The following is a 26,457-nucleotide window of genomic DNA, read 5'->3' on the forward strand; positions in this document are numbered from 1 at the left end:
CAAATACAGGGTTTCCCTGCTCTGGTCACTGGTTACTTCTTACCACAAAGGAGCAAAGAGATAAGACTGTTGTTGCACCTTCTTCAGCTGTTGAAAAGCCCTAGCCCTCTCACAGAAATGACTTTCACAAGATTTAAAGGGCAGCACCCTTTTCAACCCTCATTTATGTTTCTCCTTTTCTCCTATTGTAAATCAGCCATTAAACAGTAGCTTTATATTAAGCAATCTACACTAAAAAATTAAAATATTAAAAATATCTGTACATACAAAGAGAAATTAGAAAGTGACCATACATGGCCAAGGGAAGATCAGAAAAACCTGAAAAAAACTCAGGTTTACACCTCAGGCTGATCCACAGCATAGAGACATCTAATAAAAATTAAAACAACAACAACAACAAAACCCAGCAAACCCAAAGGAAGGGGGACCATACTACTCATCTCAAATGCCCAGTTTTTAACCAAATTTAAAAAAAATCACAAGACTGACAAAAACAAAGTATGGCCCATTCAAAGGAAAAAAATCAACAAGAACTGTCCCTGAAAAAAAGCTAATGGTAGATATACTAGATAAAAACTTTAAAACAATCATATTAAAGACACTAAAAGAACTAAAGAAAGATGTGGATAAACTCAACAAAATAATGTATGAACAAAATGGAAATATTAATAAAGAGATTTCTTAAACCCAAAAAATAAACCAAAAAATTATACAGCTAAAAAGTACAATAACTGAAATGAGAAACTGACTACAGGGATTCAAAGGCAGATTTAAACAGGCAAAAGGAAGACTCACTGAACTAAAAGATAAGACAATACAACTTATTGAATATGAGAATAAAAAAAGATTGTGTAAGAGTTAACAGACTCTAAAGGATACCCCAATATCAAAGCCAGACAAACTTACAAGAAAATAAAATTACAGAACAATATCCCTTATGAACACTGACGTAAAAAAACCTCAATAAAATATCAAATAAAACTCAGCACTGTATTCAAAAGGATTATATGTGAGATTTAGTCCCAAAATTCAAGAATGTTATTGAAATCCATCAATGTAATAAACCACATTAAAAGAATGAAAAAAAAAACACAATTATTTCAAGTGATACAGAAAAGGAATTAGACAACATTCAACACCCTTTAATGATAAACATTCTCATTAAGCTAAAAATAGAAACTATACCAAAGTAATAAAAGACATATATGAAAAAGCCAGGGCAAACATCATATTCAATGGTGAATGACAAAAAGCTTTTCCTCTAAAATTAGGAACAAGGTAAGGAAGTGTGCTTTTGGCACTTTTACTCAAAGTGACGCTAAAAGTTCTAGCCAGAGCAATTGAGCATCACAGAGAAACAAAATGGATCCAGGTTGGAAAGGAAGAACCTAAAATTACTTCTGTTTTCATATGGTATTATCTTATATGCTGCCTTCATGGATCATGGTCTTGTCATTGGTGAAGGGGCCTGCATAACTTCAATGAAGCTATGAGCCATGCCATGCCATGCCACCCAAGACAAATGAATCACTGTGGACAGTTCTGACAAAATGCAGTCCACTGAGAAAGGAGTGGCAAACCACATCAGTATTCTTGCCTCAAGAACCCCATGAACATTAAGAGTATGAAAAAGCAAAATGATATGACACTGCAGATGAGCCCCTCAAGGTCAGAAGGTGTCCAATATGCTACTGGAGAAGAGCAGAGGGCAGTTACCAATAGCTCCAGAAAGAATGAAGCTGCTGGGTTAAGGCGAAAAGGACACTCAGTTGTGGATGTGTCTGGAGGTGAAAATAAAGTCTGATGCTGCAAAGAATAATACAGCATAGGAACCTGGAATGTTAGGTCCATGAATCAAGGTAAATTGGACGTGGTCAAACAGAAGATGGCAAGAGTGAACACTGACATCTTAGGAATCAAAGAACTAAAATGGACAGGAGTGGGCAAATTTAATTCAGATGACCATTATATTTACTACTCTGGGCAAGAATACCTTAGAAGAAATGGAATAGCCCTCACAGTCAACCAAAGAGTCCAAAATGCAGTACTTTGCGGCAATCTCAAAAACAACAGAATAATCTCAGTTCATTTCCAAGGCAAACCATTCAATATCACAGTAATCCAGGTCTATGCCCCAACCACTAATGCCCCAAAAGCTGAAGTTGACCAGTTCTATGAAGACCTACAAGACCTTCTAAAACTAACATCAAAAATAGATGTCCTTTTCATCACAGAAGATTGGAATGCAAAAATAGGAAGAGATACCTGGAGTAACTGGCAAGTTTCGCCTTGGAGTACAAATTGAAGCAGGACAAAGGCTAACAGAGTTTTGCCAAGAGAACACGCTGGTCATAGTAAAACCCTCTTCCAACAACACAAAAGATGACCACACATAGACATCACCTACAGGTCAATACTAAAATCAGATTGCTTATATTCTTTGCACACGAAAATGGAGAAGCTCTATACACTCAGCAAAAACAAGACCTGGAGCTGGCTGTGGTTCAGATTATAAGCTCCTTATTGAAAACGTCAGGCTTAAATTGAAGAAAGAAGGGAAAACCTGTAGGCCATTCAGGTGTGACCTAAATCACATCCCTTATGACTGACTATACAGTGGAGGTGACGAATAGATTCAAGGGATTAGATCTGGTAGACAGAGTGCCTAAAGAACTATGCAGAGAGGTTTGTAACTCTGTACAGGAGGCAGAGACTAAAACCATCCCAAAGAAAAAGAAATGCAAGAAGGCAGAGTGGTTGTCTAAGGAGGCTTTACAAATAGCTGAGACAAGAAGAGAAGTGAAAAGCAAGGTAGGAAGGGAAAGATAAACCCAACTGAATGCAGAGTTCAAGAAAATAGCAATAAGAGATAAGAAGGTCTTCTTTATGAACAAGAAGAAGAACTGTGGAGAAAAACGGAAAGATTAGAGATCTCATCAAGAAAACTAGAGATACCAAGGGAACATTTTTGCAAGGATGGGCACAATAAAGGACAGAAATGTAAGCACCTAACGGAAGCAGAAGAGATTAAGAAGAGGTGGCAAGAATACACAGAAGAACTATACAAAAAATTATCTTAATGACCAGGATAACCATGATGGTTTGCCAGTCATCCTGGAGTGTGAAGTCAAGTGGGCCTTAGGAAGCATCACTACAAACAAAGCTAGTGGAGGTGATGGAATTCCAGGTGAGCTATTTCAAATCCTAAAAGATGATGCTGTGAAAGTGCTGCAGTCAATACACCAGCAAATTTGGAAAAGTCAGCAGTGGCCACAGGACTGGAAAAGGTCAGTTTTCACTCCAATCTCAAAGAAGAGCAGTGCCAGAGAATGTTCAAACTACCTGAAAAGTTGCATTCATTTTGCATGCTAGTAAGGTTATGCTCAAAATCCTTCAAACTAAGCTTCAGTAGTAAATGAACCAAGAACTTCCAGATGTACAAGGTAGGTTTATAAAAGGGAAAGGAACCAGAGATCAAATTGCCAACATTTGTTGGATCATAAAGTAAGCAAGGGAATTCCAGAAAAACATCAACTTCTGCTTCATTGACTACACTAAAGCCTTTGACTGTGCAGATCACAACAAACTGTGCAAAGTTCTTAAGAGATGGGAATACCAGACCATCTTACCTGTGGCCTGAGAAACTTGTATGTGGGTCAAGAACCAACAGTTTGAACCTTATGTAGAACAACTGACTGGTTCAAAAGTGGGAAAAGAATAAGAGTTATATACTGGCACCCTGTTTCACTTATATGCAGAGCACATCATGCAAAATGCAGAGCTGGATGAATCACAAGTTAGAATTAAGACTGCTGCGAAAAATATCAACAACCTCAGATGTGAAGATTTTACCACCCTTACGGCAGAAAGCAAAGAGGAACTAAAGAGCCTCTTGATGAAGATGAAAGAGGACAGTGAAAAAGCTGGCTTAAAACTCAACATTCAAAAACTAAGATCATGGCATCTGGGCTCATCACTTCATGGCAAAAAGAAGGGGAAAAACTGGAAACAGTGGCAGATTTTATTTTCTTGGCCTCCAAAATCACTGCGGACAGTGACTTCAGCCAAGAAATGGAAAGATACCTGCCCCTGGAAGGAAAGCTATGACAAACCTAGACAGTGTATTAAAAAGAAGAGACATTACTTTGCTGACAAAAGTCTGTATAGTCAAAGCTATGGTTTTTCCAGTAGTCACGTACAGATGTGAGAGTTGAACCATAAAGAAGTTTGAGTGCCAACGAACTGATGCTTTCAAATTACAGTGCTAGAGAAGACTCTTGAGAGTCCCTTGGATTGTAAGAAAATCAAACCAGTCAATCCTAAAGGAAATCAACCCTGAATATTGACTGGAGGGACTAATGCTGAAGCTGAAGCTCAATACTTTGGTCCCTTGATACGAAGAGCCAACTCACTGGAAAAGACCCTGATGCTGGGAAAGACTGAAGGCAAAAAGAGAAGAGGGCAGCAAAGATGAGACAATTAAATACCATCACCAACTCAATGCACATGAATCAGAGCAAACTCTGGGAGATAGTGAAGGATAGGGAAGCCTGGCAAGCTGCTGTCCACAGGGCCACAAAGAGTCAGACATGACAATGACTGAACAACAAAAACTCTTACATGCAGAAAAGCCTAAAACTTCCATAACAAAAAGAAACAGAATAAATAAATTCCACAAAACAGCAATACCAAGGAAACATCCAAAAATCAGCTGCATTTCTATACACTAAGAATGAAGAATCTGTGTACAGGTTCATGAAATAACTTGCAAAGCATGGTAAGACTCAGGGTGTCAAAAAGAGATCCTATACTCTAAATAAAAGAAATCTCCACTCTGGTCACTAATTACAGAAATTACAAAAACAATTTCATTTAAAATGGATTCAAAAAGAATAAAATACTTAAAAGAATGAATTTAAAACGAAGCAGGTGAAAGATTTATGCAATGAAAACAAGAAAGTATTTCTGAAAGAAGTGGAGGAAGACACAGATAAATGTAAACACATCCCAGGTTCATGGATTGAAAAAATTAACATTGTTAATATGTTACTATTAACCAAAGCAATGAGAAGATTCATGCAACTCCAATCAAAATCTCAGTGGCTTCCCCCTAGTTTTATTCAAATATACTTTACATACAGCACACAAGAGTTCCTTTCTCTCCACATCCTTGCCAATACTTATAATTTGTTATCTTTTTGTTAATAGCCATTCTGACATGTGTGAGGGGATATCTCATTGTGGTTTTGATTTGCATTTCCCTGTTGATTAGTGATATAGAGTATCTTTTCATATATCTGTTGGCCACATGTCTACTTTAAAAAAATGTCTATTCAGGTCCTTTGTCCATTTTTCAGTTGGTGTTTCTTTGATGCTGACTTGCATGAGTTCTTTATATACTTTAAGATATTAATCACTTGTCAGATATGTCATTTTGAAATATCTTCTCCCATTCAGTACACAGATTTTTCAATTTGTTGAGTTTCCTTCACTGAGAAAAAGCTTTTTTCACTTGATGTTGTCTCATTTATTTTTGCTTCTGTTTCCTTAGCCTAATGAAACAGACCTCCCTTCAAAATTATAAGACTTAAGTCAAACAGTACATTACCTATGTTTTCTTCTACAAGTTTATGTTTTATGATCTTACACATAAGACTTTAATTCATTTTGAGTTTATTTTGTATGTGGTGTGAGAAAGTGGTACAGTTTTCCCAACACCATTTTTTGAAGAGTCTTTCCTTTCCCCATTGCATATTTTAATCTCCATGGATATATATTAACTGCCCATATAACTATGGACTCATTTCTGGCCTCTCTATTCTGTTCCACTGATTTATGTGTGTTTTTGTGCCTACATCATCTTGTTTTGATTATTGTAGCTCTACAGTATACTTTGGAGGGAGTCCTCTATCTTAAGACTGTTTTGGGTACTCAGAGGTTTTCTGTGTTCCCATAAAAATTTTGGATTTGTTCTAGATCTGTGAAAAATTCCATTGACATTTTAATAGAGATTGCACTGAATCTGTAGATTTCATCAGGTTGGTATGGTCATTTTAACATTATTAATTCTTCCAGTCCACGAGCATGGTGTATCTTTCTATACTTCTCTGTCATCTGCAGTTTCATTTATTATGTCTTGCAGTTTTCAAAGTGCAGATGTTTTAGCTCCTTAGTAAGATTTGTTTCCAAGTATTCTACTCTTTTTGATGTCATTGTGAATGGGATTATTTTAATTTCTCTTTCTGATAGTTCTTTTAGTATATAGAAATGCAATATATTTATGTGCATTAATTCCATAGCCTGATACTTTACCAAATTCATTAATGAGTCATTGATCGGTCCATAGCAATCTCTTTTGCTCCTTTATATTTCTGTGCTGTTTGTGGTTAAGTTTCCCTTAATCATTTCTGACTTTATTGACGTAGGTCTCTTTTTGTTTTTTCTTGAAGATTTAGGCTAAAGATTTAACAGTCTTGCGTCTCTTTTCAAAGAACCAGTTCATACTTTCAGTGATCATTTTTGTTGCTTTATAATGTCTCTCTTACTTATTTCTGCTCTCAGCTTTATGATTTTTCTTAACTTTTGAGTTTTGTTTGATCTTCTTTTTCTAATCATTTTAGGTGTAAGGTTATGTTATTTACTTACTGTTTCCTAAGGTTGGCTTGTAGTACTACAAACTTCTGTCTTAAAACTGCTTTTGCTACATTCCATAAATTTTGGATCCCTGTTTTTTCATTTTGCTTCCAGGTATTATTTTTTTCTTCTTTGATTTCTTCAGTGACTCACTGGTTGTTTAGTATCATTCTTTAGCCTTCATGTGTTTTTATGTTTTCCAGGTTTTTTCCTTCTAGTTGATTTATATGCTTATAGCACTGTGCTTGAGAGAGAGGTCTGATATAATTTCAGTGTTCTTAAACTTACTGAGGCTTGTTTTATGGCCTAGCATGTAATCTGTCCTGGAGAATGTTTGATTTGCATTTGAAAAGAATAGGTATGCTGCTGCTTTTTAATGAAATTTGATGGAATGTGATGCTGCTTACATATTTAGATATATTTTATATATATATATATATATATATGTATAGCTAAAGTGGGAGACCACTGTGATCTTAGGAGACAAATGCTGCCATTACTTTTAATACTTGGATGATAAACTCCTGTTGTAAATGCAATGGTAAGTGGTTTGAAGGGGCAGTCTGTAGGAAAATCAATTGTTAAAAAGAATATGCCATAGCATTGAAACAAGTACACTGTCAAGGATGAAACAGATCACCAGCCCAGGTTGGATGCATGAGACAAGTGCTCAGGGCTGGTGCACTGGGAAGACCCAGAGGGATAGGATGGAGAGGGAGGCAGGAAGGGGGATCGGGAAGGAGAACACATGTAAATCCATGGCTGATTCATGTCAATGTATGGCAAAAACCACTACAATACTGTAAAGTAATTAGCCTCCAACTAATAAAAATAAATGGGAAAAAATAAAAAAAAGAATATGCCACCTTCATATAGGCTGTCATTAGGTACCCTAATTGTGGTTTGCCAATGAAATCCATCTGCACCAAATGGACCTGAAAAAACACTGATGAAGACTCATGGGCTAAATCATTAAGCTCCTTATTAACCTGTTTCAACACCGCAGTCTGGGCTTTTCATCTGGCTTCTCAATATCTTGGTGTGTACTCAAATGTGTGGCCAACCAGCTGATTATCCCAGTGACTGGGAAGGACTGCCTCACTGTCCCAAATCAGCTCTGCCAGACATAAGTGCAGAAGGGCTAGGACCTTCCTCAAGCTACTGTTGGCCTTCTCCCCATGCAGTAATCGGTCCTCCCTGGCCCTACAAGGCTCACAAGCACAACACAGCCACAAGATGCCTGGTCTGACATCATATTTTACACCTTATTTTGTGCATCCCTTAACTACTTATTGTGGATATAGATGACTTTCTTACTTTTACCTTGCAACCTTCCTACTAGCTTTACAAGTGAATGATCTTCTACCTTTACTGCGTATTTGCCTTTACCAATGAACTTTTTCCTTTCAAATTTTTCATATTTCTAGTTGTGGCCTCTTCCACTTAGAGCAGTCCCTTTAACATTTCTGGTAAAGTTGGTTTCATGGAGCTGAATTCTTTTAGCCTTCAGTTCAGTACAGTTCACCCAGTCGTATCCGACTCTTGTGACCCCATGGACTGCAGTACACCAGGCTTCCCTATCCAACACCAACTCCGGGAGCTTACTCACACTCATGTCCACTGAGTTTGTGATGCCATCCAACCACCTCATCCTCTGTTGTCCCCTTCTCCTCCAGTCTTCAATCTTCCCCAGCATCAGGGTCTTTTCCAATGAGTCAGTTCTTCGCATCAGGTGGCCAAAGAATTGGAGTTCCAGCTTCCAATGAATATTCAAGACTGATTTCCTTTAGGACTGACTGGTTGGATCAAACTTTATTTCACCTTCAAATGTGAGTGAGAACCTTATAGAGCATTCCTGGTTAAAGATTTTTCCTGTTTATTATTTTAAATAACTGACCTTCATGGCCCATATAGTTTCTGCCAAAAACTCAGCTCAGAATCTTATAGGAATTCCTTTGTACATAATTTTTTGCTTTTCCCTTGCTGCTTTTAAGATTTTCTCTTTAACTTTTGCCATTTCAATTATAATTTGTCTTGATGTGAACTTCTTTGGGTTTGATCTGTTTGGTATTCTCTGTCCTTCTTTGACTCGGATGTCTGTTTCCTTTTCAAGGTTAGGAAAGGCTTCAGCTATTATGTCTTCAAATATATTCTCTGCACACCTTCTCTCTCCTCTTTCTGCTGCTGCTACTTGCTGTTTAGTCACTAAACCATGTCTGACTCTTTGCTACCCCAGGGACTATAGCTTGTCAGTCTCCTCTATCCATGGGATTTCCCAGGCAAGAATACTGGAGCAGGTTGCCATTTCCTTCTTAAGGGCTTCTCACTATTAGACTCCCCCACCCAAATGTGAATGTTAGTATGCTTAAGGTTGTATCAGAAGTCTCTGATTATTGTTGTTCAGTCACCTAGTCATGGCCAACTCATCATGACTCCATGGACTGCAACATGCCAGGCTTCCCTATATCTCATCATCTCCTAGAGTTTGCCCAAGTTCATGTCAATTGCATCAGTGATGCCATCCAACCCTCTCATCCTCTGTCACTCTCTTCTTCTGTCTTCAATCTTTCCCAGCATCAGGGTCTTTTCCAATGAGTCGGCTCTTTGCATCAGGTGGCCAAAGTACTGGAGTTTCAGCTTCAGCATCAGTCCTTCCAATGAATATTCAGGGTTGATTTTCTTTAGGATTGACTGGTTTGATCTCCTGGCCAGTCTAAGGGACTCTCAAGAGTCTTCTCCAGCACCACTGCTGCCAGCGTCTATGTGTCCATGATGAGTTTCAACTACCTCCTGTCTCTCCAGAAGGTTCTCGAAGATCAAGTGAGTCTGACCAAAGAGTCTTTCAAATCACTGTTTCTGCCCTGAATCTCATGAGTGTGTAAGCGTTTGTGTTTTCTATTTAAGTATGGAGTCTCTATTTCCCACAGCCCTCTGCCTCTCCTAAAAGTAAACCCTACTCACCCAAAGTGAAATGCTCTTGGGGGCTCATCTTCCCAGTGCAAGACCTCTGAGGTGGGAATCCCAATGTAAGGCTCAAACTCCTCACTCCTTGGGAAGAACCTCTGTGATAATACTTATATTTGCATTTGTGGCTCGCCTACCCTGGGGTATAAAGTCTTAACTATACCAAATCACTGCTCCTCCTACCTGTCTCACTGTGGTTCCTTCCTTATATCTTTATTTGTAGAAGACCTTTTCTGCTAGTCTTCAGGTCATTCTCACAGATAGTTTCTCTGTAAGTAGTTGCAGTTCTGGTGTGCCCATGGAAGAGACAAGCTCAAGGTTATCCTACTCTCTTATTATGTTGGCCTCCAATGACATTTTTTGAAGAAAGAAAAAGTCATCCTAAAATTCATATGGAATCACAAGGGATCCCAAACAACCAAAACAATTTTAAAAAATAAAAACAAAACTAGAGTACTAATGCTTCTTGATTAAAAACTTACTACAAACCTACAGTAATCAAAACAGTAGGGTATTGGAATAAAGACAAACAGACAAGGAACAGAACAGAGTCCAGATATACCCTTGCATATATGGTCAGATGACTTTTGGCAAGGGTGGTAAGACCATTCAACAGAGAGAAAAAAAACAATCTTTTCAACAAATGGTGCTGGATATTCACATGAAAAGAATAAAACTGGACCACTGCCTAACATTGTATACAAAAACTCAAAATGGATCAAAGAACTAAATGTAAAAATTAAAACAATGTATGTCTTAGTAGAAAATATAGGGGGAAATATATTTGGCAATGATTTGGCAATGATTTCTTGGATATGAAAATAAAGATACAGGCAACAACAATGTAAATAAACTAATTGGCCTTCATGAATATTTAACATTCTGTGCATCAAAAGACAATATCAATAGAGTAAAAAAGCAACCTATAGAATGGGAAAATATTTGCAAGTTAAATATCTGATAAGTGATTAATATCCAATATATAGAGAGAACTTCTAAAACTCAACAGCAAAAAAATACAACCCTAGAAAAGAATCTGAAAAATGACAGAGAGAGAGAGAGAGAGATCTGAATCACTTTGCTGTGCACCTGAAACTAACACAGCAATATAAACCAACTGTATTTCAATTCTGAAGTTCAGTAAACTAAAAAACAAACAAAAAAATTCAAAAATGGGCAAAGGACTTAAATAGACATTTCTCCAAAGAAGACTATAAATAGATAGTGAGTATAGGAAAATATGGTCAATATCACTTATCACTAGGGAAATGCAAATCAAAATTATAATGAGATATCATACTTCATACCCATTAGATGGCTCCCACCAAAAGAACAGAAAATAACAACTGTTGGCAAAGATGTGGAGAAATTAGAAGACTTCTACACTGTAAGTGGGAACATACAGTGATGCAACTACTGTGGAAAACTCTAGGACAGTCCTTCAAAAAATTAAAAAGAGAATTATCATTGTAACTCAGCAATTCCCTTTCTGGACATATACCTCCAAAGAACTGAAAGCAGTCTCAAAGATATATTTATACACCCATGTTCAAAGCAGCATTATTAACTATAACTAAAATGTAAAACCAACCCAAGTGTCAAAACTGATGAAAGCAAAATGCAAGTATATATATATGGTGGAATATTATTCATCCTTTTAGGATGGCAATTTTGAAATAAAATATGAATGAACTTGAAGACTATAAGACTGACAGACATGCCTGTCACAAAAAAATCAAATACTACATGAATTATACATTTATATGAGGTACCTAAAATACAGACAAAATCATGGAGACAGAAAAGTACAATGGAGTTTCTAGGGGCCGGGGCCAGGGGGGGGGCGGTGGCGGAGGAGGGAATGGGGCATCATTGTTTAATGGGTCTAAAGCTTTTACAAGATGAAAAGAAGTCACAGAGATAGTTGGCTGAAGTTTCCACAACATTAAAAATATGTAAAATACCACTGATACATATGTCTTAGAATAGTAAGCATAGTAAATTTAATGTTTTATATTTTACTTCAAAAAAATTTTAATTGAAAAAATGAGGCCAACATAAAATATTTATGTGGCAAAGCAACCTCAATAATCTAATTGTCTTCTTGGTGAGTAAGTACACTTCAAAGTAGAGAAATGCAGAATTAAATATATGTATGTTCAAACAAATCATACATATGTCATTAATATTTGTACTTGAATCTTTGGGTATTTGGAATTTTAGGTAAATTTTAAGTAAAATTATCTTTAAGGTAATTTGGAAAGGTTATCTTTGTAAATCCAATTTAAAATACGAAATTGAGTAACTGATCTAGATTTGTGATTATAAGTTCACATCTCATTTATAAAAGGATTTGAAATATATCAAACAATGTATATAGTTATACATTTAATGTGTTAGATTTGTAAGAATTACTCAAGTATTCTGAAAAGACTGAAACTACAGTACCTAAAAAAGAAAACATATTAAATGCATAATTGCAGTTTGAAATATCTAAAGCATTTAACTAAAATGCCTAAGTATTATTCAAAGGCCCTGGAAAATGTTATTTAATATGTTAAGATTCATAAAAGGAATAAGGTTCTTTGTAAACATGCCATGTCTCCTTCACTGGCTGGGAATAGCTCTTGGGCAGAACTCTCTATCTCACTCATCTTCCTCTCTCTAGCACTCAGAAGGATATAGTAGGTGCCCAGGGAATGTTAATTAATTAATTAAATAGGTTGCTAAGGTAGGGCATGGGGACAAGTTGTCAGCATGCTGGCAGGGGACACAAATTTGAGCTACTTGTGGAGACTATATTGAGTGTGTGATTTATGAGCCTGTGACTGAGAACACAGGGGTGCAGATATGTGGTCTGTAAAGGAGAAGTGATTCATGTATGTGTGTTATGTTCAGATGTACCAGGTGAATAAGGGAGAAACTCCCAGGGTTTGCCCTCTCTACAGCTTGGGCCAGGCTGGAGTCATCCACTGGTCTTTTCTCCTCCCACCCTGGTCCCTTCTTTCCTACCTTATATGTACATCACTCTCCAGTCCACAGGCCCCATGTTCAACAGCTTTCTCAAAGGCCATTATGGTATTCTCAGGCCCCAGCTGTGGAAGAAAAGGACATCGGGCTTTTAATCTCACAGTCTTTTCTGCTGACATCCCTTTTAGGGTAGTGACAGGGCCCAGTAAGAAAGGACTTTAGAAAGTAAAATTTGGTTCCCTTGGCTCTTTGTTCAAAGAACCTGCCTACATTCTCGTCTACCAAATCTGATTCGGGGACTCTGCTCATCTGAGGCAATGTCATTGGACACAATAAAGAGAAATGGACTGGGAATTAGGTGAGTTCAAGTCCAACCTCTACAATTACTTACTTATTCTTGTCATCTCAAGTCAACCCCTTTACTTCTCCAGGGGGTTCCGAGGATCTGATGGGCCCTCTACACCAATGCACACCTGTACTCACCCACATTCTTCACGCTCAGACCTACCATGGGTGCACCTCTATGTCCAAACAAGTCCGGCTTGGGTGCCAATTTATCCTTCTCCTGAACGCAGGGAGAAAAATTCCCCAATGGAAGCAAATAGAGACACAAAAGGATAAGAAAAAAGGGCAATCCAATAGCCACTTGTAGAGCTGAAAAAGTTGAAGGAGGAGGAAGTAAGGAGGAAAAAAAGGCAAACAGGAATGGAGAACCATCCCAAGCAACTATCCCCAAGCAACAACCAATAAATACTCAGTCCATGGGTTCATTAACTCTGTAGACTCACTGATTTACTCTATATTTCTTTCACATCCTTATGTTCTCTCAATGATTTGAAAGCACAGGAATATCCAAATATAAGCATTATTATTAAATCGCTACTGTTAACAAATGTAAATTTACAAAGGAATGAATTGTACAAGAGGTGAGAAGCAAAGGAAAAAGAGGGACTGTTAAGGAATATCTTCTCAGAAAGAGGAGTTTAGTTGGTTCTGAGAAAGCCCGGAAGCCCTTTAAAGATAAGCTTTGTTAGTCACTGAGTCATGTCTGACTCTTTGTGACCCATGGACTGTAGCACACTGGGCTCCTCCATCCATGGGTTTCCCAGACAAGAAGACTGGAGTGGACTGCCATTTCCTTCTCCAGGGTCTCTTTCCAACCCATGGATCAAACTCACATATTCTGCATTGGCGGGTGGATTCTTTACCGCTGAGCCACCAGGGAAGGCCAGCGATAAGCTTTAAATGCCTCTGTATTTCGGGCAGTAAGGTAGAGTAGAAGGGATAGTGCCGATGCGTGTTTGTGTCCAACTCTTTGTGACCCTTTGGACTAGGCTGCAAGGCTTCTCTGGGATTTTTCAGGCAAGAATACTGGAGTGGGTTGCCATTTTCCTACTCTAAGGGATCTTGCTGAACCAGGGATTGAACCTGCATCTTCTGCATGGCAGGCAGATTCTTTACCTACTAAGCCACTGGGGAAGCCCAGAAGGGATAGTAGTTGACAGAAATGTGCATTCAAAGCCAGATGCTACCACTTTCTCATTGTGTGACTCAGACATGTTGCTTCACCTCTCTGGGTCTTCATTATCTTCATTCTGAAAAATGGAGCTATCTTGCTGCTAACATCTACTTCACAGAGTTGATACGATAGCTGACACCACAGGTACTCAGTATTTTGCTTGCTCTCTCTCTCTCTCTCTCACACATACACAGAGTATGACCATAGTACCTATTTTTCATTGGCCATTTCCCACTTACTATTTTAGACCTCTGAAAATTTTACTCAATTGTAAGTTTTAAAATTACCACCTATGTCACTTTTGAACATAGATCTTCAGCTCTAACCTCTCAACTTTGTGAGCACATTACATCTGTTTCTTTTTCTCTCATTACATGTCATCTGGTATCTTCTGAATCTAGCTAAAATTTAGGAAAAGAAAAGAGTTAATTATTGTTTCTTCTAAGATCCTGCCCCCAGAAACATTTCCTAAAATTCACCCTCCACCTACATATATACATGTATATAAACACACAAGGGCAACACTGCAATCCTAGTCTTTCTCTTGCCTGTATCTTCATACAAGTAGGATGCAAGCACTCCTTGTTTAACCAGTAATAAAAACGACACAGACAGAAGGTCCTCCTGGTTTCTCAGTAAGGGTGTTGAGAAATAACTCCATTCTCAAAACAGTTTCATGTACACCTCTGATTCTTATTTGTTTCCATGATATTAGGGCAAAGAATGGAGAGGAAACCAGTAGCAGAGGCACACATTTCTGCTTCTGGGGCAGTTCCCAGATGTGACAGGGACTCACACACTTCTACTCTGAGTTACTAAGATGTACCCATAGATATCTGCACCTGGTTCATCAGTTGAAACTAGTAATATTTAAATACAAACTTAAAGAACTGGGATTTATACCATCATTCTGGTCAAATAAAATTGCCTCTATTCTCTCCCTAACCCCAATCCATTTCAAGACAGTCAGTGTATACCAAAAGAGAGAAAATTCTTACTTTTCTAGAAGGAGAATCCCTCTTTACAAGAAGATTGGTTTGATCAGGGAAATGCTATGATAGGTCATGTGGGGTTGTCTGACTATAAGGAGCATGACTGAGTAATAAGCTGAATGAATTTCAAAGAGGTATACTGGTGGCTATCCATCCAGCTTGTTTTACTGAGTAAGATACAGAAGTTAAAGGCAGAACTGAAAGGATCAGGCAAGGTTTCACCCACAGAACATACCTTCTCCTTCCAAACGGATCAAGTAGAAAGCCAAAGGCCATGAAAGAATAACCATCATAGCTATGCTGCTCAGGTGTATGTAGGGAGCAAAGACCTGGGAGAAAGCCAAAAGTCAGGCTGAACACACGTGGACAGACAGGGCTACAACTAGGGATGGTGCTTACCTGCAGTGACAGCCCGACGGTGAGCCACCTATCTCTCCAGTAAGTGAACAGACTCCAGAAAAAAAACGAGCACATCACAGTCACTAGCAGAATCAGGATCTGGGGAAACAGAAAGAATTTCCTGACTTCCAAGCACTAATCTTGGATGAGAATCGTTCTTAGGAAATGCATGTGTCCCTATAGTGTCTGGGTCCTCATTTCCTCATCCTTTTAACCTAACCAACCTGAAATTGCCCAATATTAGATGAATTCAATAATTTACCTTCTTTGCTTCCTGGAGAAAAAAAATTACACAGCTATGTATATGGCCTGATACCTTTACTAATTTATCATCTCAACCTCAGCTGGGCCATCAATACTGCCTGGCATGTCTCACTCAGCTTCAATAATGGCTATTATAAATATTCACTACTTTTTTACATGACTCAATATGGTAACAAGTAAAAAATATTTTGTAAGTAAGTACCTTTTCAGTGCATGTTTTCCCTAGCAGACTGTAAGTTTCAAGAGGTCAAGGACAATGTTTGTTTATAATTATATCTTCACTGCCTTGCAGAATATGTCTGATTCATATAAAATACCCAATAAATATTTGTTGAACAGATGAAAAATATCTGCTGGCCAGAACACTAATTATTTCGTTGAGAAAGAACACTGAGACCAAGAAGATATAATTTAAAATTTTTCTCCTTCAAATACAGTTTTTCTGTTTCTGTGTTGCCTGTAAAGCATACTTGGTGCCCACTCTCTCATTATCTTTATAAAAAAGCAATTGAATCCATAATTAAACCTTCTCACAAAATAATTCCAGGTCATACTGCCTTCAGTGGTTAATTTTCCAAACATTTAAGAAAGAAATATTTCCACTTTAACAAGCTCTCTTAGAGAATAAAAAAGAGGGAATGCTCTCTAACTTGTCTTATGAAGCCAACAAAACATTGATACTCAAATTCAATAAGGACAGTACAAGAGAGAAAAATTATAATCCAATTTCTCCTATATACAGATGCAGAAATCTTAACCTATTAGCAAACCAAATGCATTACAACGCAAGGGTTTAATTGTCAAACAAGATTCACACAAATCTTCTGTGATTCTGTGAGCACACCCAACACCAACCTTCACTAATGATTTAAACAATATAGTCAATTAAAGATAATTTTTTTTTCTCGTGGAAAAATCTATCAAATGCAGCTATTCATAAAAATGTCTTTCCTCTCCTGTATTATGATACACGCTGATCCTGGACTTAAAATATGAGGTGTGTTTTTTGTAGCAATATTTTTTGGAATCCATTTTCTTGAATAATGGAAATAAAAACAAAAATAAACAAACAAGACCTAGTTAAACTTAAAAGTTTTTGCACAGCAAAGGAAATAAAATGAACAATGAACAAAATGAAAAGACAATCCACAGAAGAAGACAAAATATTTGCAAATGCTGCAACTATCAAAAAACCAAACAACCCAATCAAAAATGGGCAGAAGACCTAAACAGACCTTTTGCCAAAGAAAACATAGATAGCCAACAGGTAAATGAAAAGATGCTCAACATCGCCAATTATTGGAGAAATGCAAATCAAAACAATGAGGTATCAACTCACACCAGTCAGCATGGCTGTCAAAAAATGTCTACAAATAATAATTGCTGGAGAGGTGTAGAGAAAAGGGAACCCTGCTAAACTGTTGGTAGGAATGTAAACTGGTGCAGCCAAGGGAAAACGGTTGGAGGTTCCTTAAAAAACTAAAAGTAGAGCTACCATATGACCCTGCAACACCACTCTTGAGCATATATCTAGAGAAACACATGGTCTGAAACAATACATGCACCCCCATGTTCATTGCAGCACTATTTACAATAGCCAAGACATGAGAGCAACATAAATGTCCATCACCGGATGAATGCACAAAGAAAATGTGGTACATAGATACAATGGAATCTTACTTAGCCATAAGAAAGAATGAAATATTGCCTTCTGCAGTAACATGGATGAATCTAGACCTTGTCAAATTAAGTATGTCAGATTGAAAGGAAATATCATATGATTTCATTTATATGCAGAATCTTAAAAAAGATACAAATGAATTTATTTACAAGACAGAAATAGATTCACAGACACAGAAAACAAACCATGGTTGCCATAGGGGAAAGGAGAATGGGGAGGGAAAAATGAGGAGTTTGGGATTAATAGATACACACTACCATATATGAAATGGATTTAAAAAGAAGGATCTACTGCATAGCACAGGGAACTATACTCAACATCTTACAGTGATTTACAATGGAAAAGAATCTTAAAAAGAATATATATGCATGTGTGTTTATAACTGATCACTCAGCTGTACCCCTGAAGCAACACTGTAAATCAACTAAGCTGTTGTTTAGTTCCTAAGTTGTGTCCATTTCTGGGCGACACCATGCACTGCGGCACGCCAGGCTTCCCTGTCCTTCATTATCTCCCAGAGTTTGCTCAAACTCATGTTCATCGAGTCGGTGATGCTATCTAACCATCTCATCCTCTGTCATTCCCTTCTCCTTTTGCCTTCAATCTTTCCCAGAATCAGGGTCTTCTCCAGTGAGTCAGCTCTTCACATCAGGTGGTCAAAAGTATTAGAGCTTCAGCTTCAGCATCAGGCCTTCCAATGAATATTCAGGGTTGATCTCCTTTAGGATTGACTGATTTGATCTCCTTGCAGTCCAAGGGACTGTCAAGTCTTCTCCAGCACTACAGTTTGAAAGCACCAATTTTTCAGTGCTCAGCCTTTTTTATGGTCCAACTCTCACAACTCTCACATGACTACTGGAAGAATCACAGCTTTGTTTAAAAGGACCTGTGTCAGCAAAGTGATGTCTCTGCTTTTTAATACACTCTCTAGGTTTGTCGTAACGTTTCCTTACAAGGAGCAAGCATCTTTTAATTTCATGGCTGCAGTTACCATCTGCAGTGATTTTGGGGCCCAACAAAGTAAAATCTTTCACTTTTTCCACTTTTTCCCCTTCTATATGCCATGAAGTAAATCAACTATACTTCAATAAAAAGAAATTTGTTAATGTGAGGTGTGTTTTGAGCAAAGTGTATGGAAACTCTGATTCACAGAAGGAGCCTTTTGAGTTATGGAGCATCCTTATCTTATATCCTATTAATTATGCAACTTGGGTCAGCCATGTCTCCCACCATACAAATTTATAAATTTCAAGTTTATTTACAATAAGCAACCCAAATATACCAGGTTATATTCTGCTAGAAATTTTCATAGATAAAAATTCTTCATTATCTTTTGACTAATAACTATTTTTAGTATGCTTAAATACCTTCAGTATGTTTATAAAGAGTTTTGATTGAGGTCATTCATTCCTCTCTGAACATGCCTAAGTAGAAGGAGAACAGGTTACAGGCCTGGTGCTAACCTTTTCCTTCTGGGTTTATTCTTTGCACACTAAAACTGAAACTCCAAGCCCCACAGAATCCCTGTTGCCAACAGAAGCAATCTCTTCTCACAAGTCCAATAAACCTAATCCTTCAATGGATGAAGCCCTGACTAAGGTGGTCACCTTTCAAGGGGATGCCCACTCTTTCTCATACCTCACCTGCATCACTTTCCATGGTCTACAGATTTATAATAAGAATTAGACCCAAGAATACTTGAAGAGATGGCTTTATTAAATTTGCTGACCAAACTCTACAATATATGTGGGAAAAAATCCTAAGACTGTTAAACAAGGAGAAAAGAATTCAAGACTGGGCTAAACTTAAGCACGTATGGGCTTCTCTTGTGACTCAGCTGGTAAAGAATCTGCCTGCAATGCAGGAGACTGGGTTCAATCCCTGGGTTGGGAAGATTCCCTGTAGAAGGGAAAGGCTACCCACTGCAGTATTCTGGCTTGGAGAATTCCATGGACTGTATAGTCCATGGGGTCGCAAAGAGTCGGACATGACTGAGGGACTTTCACTGTGTGTTTGTGTGTGTGTGTTTGTGTGCGTGTGTAGTTTATTTATTTATCCATCCTCAAGGAAATTAACTCTGAATATTCACTGGTAACACTGGTGCTGAAGCTGAAGCTCCGATATTTTGGCCACCTGATGCAAAGAGCCAACTCACTGGAAAAGACACTGATACTGGGAAAGTTTGAGGGCAAGAGGAAAAGCGAGCGACAGAGAATGAGAAGGCTGGATGGATCACTGACTCAATGGACACGAGTTTGAGCAAACTCAGGAAGATAGTGAAGGACAGGGAGGCCTGGTGTGCTGCAGCTCATGGGGTCACAAAGAGTTGGACATGACTTAGTGACTGAACAACAACAAAATTTGTTGATAAGTGTGCACTTATCAGAGATTCTGAATTCACTATACCAGAATTCAGGTATTATATATTGTAAAATGATTCTAACTGCTTATTTCATTTTCTGAAACCTTTGCTCAGTAGTAGCCTATGTGTGCAAAATGTACATTGGGGAAAAGACAGTCTCTTTAATAAGTGGTGCTTGTAAAACTAGAGCAGTACATGTAAAAGAAAGAAATGAGAACATTTTCTCACACCATATATAAGAATAAACTCCAAATGGATCAAAGATCTAAATTTAAGACTGGAAATCATAAAACTTCTAGAAGAAAACACAGGCAATAACACTCTTTGACATGAGTCTTAGAATATTTTTTGGGTATGTCTCCTCAGGCAAGGAAAAAAAAACAAAAACAAATAAGACCTAATTAAAATTAAAAGCTTGTATACAGCAAAGGTCCATACCATTTCTGTCCTTTATTGAGCCCATCTTTGCATGAAATGCTCCCTTGGTATCTCTAATTTTGTTGAAGAGATCTCTAGTCTTGCCCATTCTATTGTTTTCCTCTATTTCTTTGCACTGATCCCCGAGGAAGGCTTTCTTATGTCTCCTTGCTTTTTTTTTTGGAACTCTGCATTCAAATGGGTATATCTTTCCTTTTCTAACTTTGCTTTTCACTTCTCTTCTTTTCATAGCTATTTGTAAGGCCTCCTCAGACAGCCATTTTGCTTTTTTGCATTTCTTTTTCCTAGTGATGGTCTTGATCCCTGTCTCCTATACAATGTCACGAACCTCTGTTCATAGTTCATCAGGCACTCTGTCTATCAGATCTAGTCCCTTAAATCTATATGTCACTTCCACTGTATAATCATAAGTGATTTGATTTAGGTCATACCTGAATGGTTTAGTGGTTTTCCCTACTTTCTTCAATTTAAGTCTGAATTTGGCAATAAGGAGTTCATGATCTGAGCCACAGTCAGCTCTAAGTCTTGTTTTTGCTGACTGTATAGAGCTTCTCCATCTTTGGCGGCAAAGAATATAATTAATCTGATTTCGGTGTTGACCATCTGGTGACATCCATGTGTAGAGTCTTCTCTTGTGTTGTTTTCTTCAAGAAAATTAGAGGTACCAAGGGAACATTTCGTGCAAAGATGGGCTCAATAAAGGACAGAAATGGTATGGCCCTGACAGAAGCAGAAGATAGTAAGAAGAGGTTGCAAGACTACACAGAAGAACTATACAAAAAAGATCTTCATGACCCAGATAATCACGATGGTGTGATCACTCACCTAGAGCCAGACATCTTGGAATGCAAAGTCAAGTGGGCCTTAGGAAGCATCACTACGAACAAAGCTAGGGAGGTGATGGAATTCCAGTTGAGCTATTTCAAATCCTGAAAGATGATGCTGTGAAACTGCTGCACTCAATATGCCAGAAATTTGAAAAACAGCAGTGGCCACAGGAGTGGAAAAGGTCAGTTTTCATTCCAATCCCAAAGAAAGGCAATGACAAAGAATGCTCAAACTACCAAACAATTGAACTCATTTCACACGCTAGTAAAGTAATGCTCAAAATTCTCCAAGCCAGGCTTCAGCAATACGTGAACCGTGAACTTCCAGATGTTCAAGCTGGTTTTAGAAAAGGCAGAGGAACCAGAGATCAAATTGCCAACATCCGCTGGATCGTCAAAAAAGCAAGAGAATTCCAGAAACATCTATTTCTGCTTTATTGACTATGCCAAAGCCTTTGACTGTGTGGATCACAATAAACTGTGCAAGATTCTGAAAGAGATGGGAATACCAGACCAACTGACCTGCCTCTTGAAAAACCTGTATGCAGGTCAGGAAGCAACAGTTAAACTGGACATGGAACAATAGACTGGTTCCAAATAGGAAAAGGAGTACGTCAAGGCTGTGTCTTGTCACCCTGCTTATTTAACTTATATGCAGAATACATCATGAGAAACGCTGGGCTGGATGAAGTACAAGCTGGAATCAAGATTGCCAGGAGAAATATCAATAACCTCAGATATGCAGATGACACCACCCTTATGGCAGAAAGGGAAGAAGAACTAAAGAGCCTCTTGATGAAAGTGAAAGAGGAGAGTGAAAAAGTTGGCTTAAAGCTCAACATTCTGAAAACTAAGATCACGGCATCCGGTCCCATCACTTCATGGCAAATACATGGAGAAACAGTGGCTGACTTTAATTTTCTGGGCTCCAAATTCACTGCAGATGGTGATTGCAGCCATGAAATTAAAAGACACTTACTCCTTGGAAGAAAAGTTATGACCAACCTAGACAGCATATTATAAAGCAGAGACATTACTTTGCCGACAAAGGTCCATCTAGTCAAAGCTATGGTTTTTCCAGGAGTCATGTATGGATGTGAGAGCTGGACTATAAAGAAAGCTGAGTGCCGAAGAATTGATGCTTTTGAACTGTGGTGTTTGAGAAGACTCTTGAGAGCCTCTTGGACTGCAAGCACATCCAACCAGTCCATCCTAAAGGAGATCAGTCCTGGGTATTCACTGGAAGGTCTGACGTTGAAGCTGAAACTCCAAAACTTTGGCCACCTGAGGAGAAGAACTGACTCATTTGAAAAGAGCCTGATGATGGGAAAGATTGAGGGCAGGAGGAGAAGGGGATGACAGAGGATGAGATGGTTGGATGGCATCACCAATTCAATGGACATGAGTTTGGGTGGGCTCTGGGAGTTGGTGTTGGACAGGGAGGCCTGGCGTGCTACAGTTCATGGGGTCACAAAGACTTGGACACAACTGAGCTACGGAACTGAACTGATATAGCAAAGGAAACAATCAACAAAATTAAAAGACTATCTTTTGAATGAAGAGTAGATATGTGGAAATCATATGCCTGATAAGGGCATCCAAAATATATAAAGAGCTCATACAGCTCAACATTAAAAAAAAGAAACAACTCAAAAAAGAAAAGAAAGAAAGAAACAACTCAATTTAAAATTGGGCACAAGACCTGAACAGACATGTTTCCAAAGAAGACATAGAGATGGCGAAAAAGGCACATGAAAAGGTGCTCAACATCACTAATCATCAGAAAAACGCAAAGCAAAACCACAATGAGGTATCACCTCACACCTGTCAAAATGGCTATTGTCAAAAACTCAACAAATAATAAATGTTGGCAAAGATGTAGAATAAACAGAACCCTAGTACACACTGGTACAAATATAAACTAATACAACCACTATGAAACACAGTATGGAGGGGCCTCAAAAAAATTGAAAACAGAACTACCATATGTTCCAGCAATTCCATTCCTGGGGTTATGCTAAAGAAAATGAAAACATCAATTCAAAAAGATATATGCACCCCGCTGCTCATAGCAGCTTTATTTATGATAGCCAAGTTGTGGAAGCAACCTAACTGTTCATCAACAACAGATGAATGGATAAAAAGATGTAATGGGTGTGTGTGTGTGTGTGTGTGTGTGTGTGTGTGTGTACATAACACACAATGGAATACAACTAGGACATAAAAAAGAATGGAACTTAGCCATTTGCAAAAAATGGATGGGTCTGGAGGATACTATGCTTAGTAGAGTACATCAGACCAAGAATGAGAAGTGTTGTATGTTTTCACACATATGTAGAATATACAAAATGAACATAATAGAACAGAAACAGACTCACAGATACAGAAAACAAACTAGTGGTTACTAGCAGAGAAAGGAGCAGGGGAGGAGCTAGATGGGGAAAGGGGATTAAGAGACACTAACTACTAAATATAAAACTTAGTAAGATACAAGGATGTAATGTACAGCACAGGGAATATAGCCAACAGCTTATAGTAACTTTAAATGAAATATAATATAAATATATTGATCACTATGTTACACACCTAACACTAATATAATACTGTAAACCAACTATACTTCAATTTTTTAAAAAATGGTAGCCGATGCATTATTTCTTGGTATAATATGGAAGAAAGAATTCAATGGTTTATTGAAAACAGGTTTCTGGAATGCTATCACCTATAATAAGCTAACCCACACCATACTGGCCTCTATGGGAGGTCTCAGAGGACACTGAAAAACACATAGTGAGAAAGTGTCAGCATCCTTGAAAAGCACCGTAGTGGCCATGCTTTATGCCTGGATAAAGGTGAGGGATGTTGCCACTCAAACTGGCTTCCTGAGTTCAAAAGCAGTGATGAGATTCTACTGTGGCAGAGGCCAAGTAGCGGCACTCACTGTCAGGGGCAAGGTAAGCATGGTTTCTGTAAAAGGCACAAGGCTGGAATGATAATCAGAATGGTTTACCCCATAGGGTTATAACTTGATAGTAACTAACTGATCATGCTGTCCCAATCCCAAAGTAGATGGTGAACTCAATAGGCCTGTTTATGTACTTTTCAGTCTACACTCTTTCCCTTAAGAACTTACAACTTCAATTTCCATCTGTTCTAATCCTTAAATTTACATTTTCAGTTCATTCTTTTCTTTTGAAAAAGAGGAAATTTAAGGAGACCACTCAGAAAATTTGACATGCTCCTGGATTTGAGGAGATACAAGGAAAACCATGCCTAAAAAAAAAGTCTATAAATACCAACAGGCTGTGCTGGAGATGCTCAAGCCCATGGCAGTATAAGACAAGGGAGGCAATGTTGGAAATGAGCTGCATGTCTTCAGATGCTGGATCCGTAATGACTGCTTCCTCAGAACAGGTATGGATCCTTTGTATTTTCTAATATAACTTTAAAGGGCTTCAAACTAAGGGAGAGTCAAAAGGACCTCAGCAGAGAAGCATCAGGGCCTACAGGAAAACAGGCATTCACTTTACCAAGGGAGTTGCAATCAAGGTTCTCAGCAGAAGGGTCTCTGAAAATATACATGGAAAAATCCATGTGGTTAAGAGCCAACAACTGCATTTACTTGGTCCTGATAGGACCAACACCTCCCTGTGGGACTGTGTTCTTTTATCCTATTTCTCCTTCCCCTGAGCCATACTCTGGAAGAAAGGTAAAAGGACAATCATGCTCTTTCCACCACTGCAGGTTCCCATGCCTGGGTCATGTGAAATAGGGGAAGGGAAATACTTCATGAAGTTGGAGTGAAGCACAATTTTTAATGAATGAAACAAGACTGTTCTTGTGACTATAAAGGACTGGGAAAATAATAGAGCTTGCCTAAGATTTTATGGGAATGAGAAGAACAGAGTCACAGAGTCCATAGTAGGGAGACAAAATAAAGTTTAGGTTCAGTTCCTTCAGTACATCAGTTACCTTTCTTACAAATTTAACGATTTCAATTAAAACAGTGTAAGTAGACTTTTTTAATAAGGGGAACAACAAAACAAAGGGAAGCTCTGTGTTTGACACAATGCTAAAGAGGCACATTCAGTCCTGGTCTCAGGACTCCTATGAAGATTCAGATGTCCTACCTTATGACACCAGTGCAGGTACAATTCAATCCCCTCCCAAAGCAACAAAAACCCAAGTACCTGAAAAAAGAAAAAAAAAAAAGATTATTTTGAAATCCCCAAGATGCTGCCAAAAACACTTTCCTGAATTCAAAATTCCTTTCACAGTCTGGTATTACATTCACTTCTTGCTACATCAGTTTTCATATGCTGGAAATTTGCCATACTGTTCCTCTGCTAAAAAGCTCCCCACATCCCCATGCCACTGAAGCTTCAAAGAAAGTTCACATGTCACCTCCTACTTGTACCTTTCACCACCAGCCCCTGGAAGAATTTATTATTATCTTCTCTGGGATTTTGCAAAGTTAGTATATTGATATCTTTCTTGAGTTCCTACCAATTTCTTGGTAGGTATTACTCAGTCACTTCTTAGAGAACAGAGGTCAAGGGCCAGCCTTTCCAAGGGTCATCTAAAAAACCTGTCTTGAGGAACCAGTGCCACTGTTATAACTACTAGCCACTATCATTAACATCGGTATTTAGTCAATAAATCTTAGATAGAATTTGAACCTAAATCTAGCCAGTCACCAAGTCAGTCTGGAGACAGGAATGAAAAAAGAGAGTCCTCAGATGCTTAGGATATGAATGAGAGAATGTATGAGGCAGATTTTTATCAAAACAATTTCATGAATATAGTTCACTTGTTCTTTATTCAACCTTATAAAATACCATTTTATTAAATATTATCTTGCTCATTTGGAAGAAAAGAAACTGAGGCTCAGGAGGCTGAGGCTCCAGAACACAACTTCCAGGATGATTTTCCTAAATAGAAATCTAATTTATGCTTAATGAACTAACTCACTTTTCAGGCCTTCCAAAGTCTGTTACAATAACATCATCTAAAATGATGTTATTTAAAAAATAAATAAATAAAATAAAATAAAATGATGTTATTCCTTTTTCTTCAATATCCCCTGAGTTCAGTTAAGTCGCTCAGTCATGTCCAACTCTTTGCGACTCCATGGACTGCAGCACACCAGGCCTCCCTGTCCACCACCAACTTCCAGAGTTTGCTCAAACTCATGTCCATTGAATTGGTGATGCCATCCAACCATCTCATCCTCTGTAGTCCCCTTCTGTTCCCACCTCCAATCTTTCCCAGCATCAGGGTCTTTTCAAATGAGACAGTTCTTCGCATCAAAGTATTGGAGTTTCAGCATCAGCATCAGTCCTTCCAAAAATCAGGACTGATTTTCTTTAGGATTGACTGGTTGCATCTCTTTGCAGTCCAAGAGACTC

The 26,457-nt window shown here is 38.2% G+C and overlaps 1 protein-coding gene across 1 annotated transcript in view; it reads right to left on the reverse strand.

Moving 5' to 3' along the window:
- Nucleotides 1–26,457, reverse strand: part of LOC133068461 (glycerophosphodiester phosphodiesterase domain-containing protein 4-like) — a gene marked incomplete at its 5' end in the record, with an annotated part of 127,568 nt that overhangs the window by 75,183 nt on the left and 25,928 nt on the right. The window contains 6 exons of the mRNA XM_061159682.1: nucleotides 12,610–12,692; nucleotides 13,076–13,221; nucleotides 14,413–14,487; nucleotides 15,314–15,407; nucleotides 15,478–15,576; nucleotides 25,180–25,239. Coding sequence (XP_061015665.1) covers nucleotides 12,610–12,692; nucleotides 13,076–13,221; nucleotides 14,413–14,487; nucleotides 15,314–15,407; nucleotides 15,478–15,576; nucleotides 25,180–25,239 — 557 coding nt within the window. The remainder of the gene's footprint in view (nucleotides 1–12,609; nucleotides 12,693–13,075; nucleotides 13,222–14,412; nucleotides 14,488–15,313; nucleotides 15,408–15,477; nucleotides 15,577–25,179; nucleotides 25,240–26,457) is intronic.

Source organism: Dama dama, chromosome 2 (assembly GCF_033118175.1).
Source record: "Dama dama isolate Ldn47 chromosome 2, ASM3311817v1, whole genome shotgun sequence".
NCBI lineage: Eukaryota > Metazoa > Chordata > Mammalia > Artiodactyla > Cervidae > Dama > Dama dama.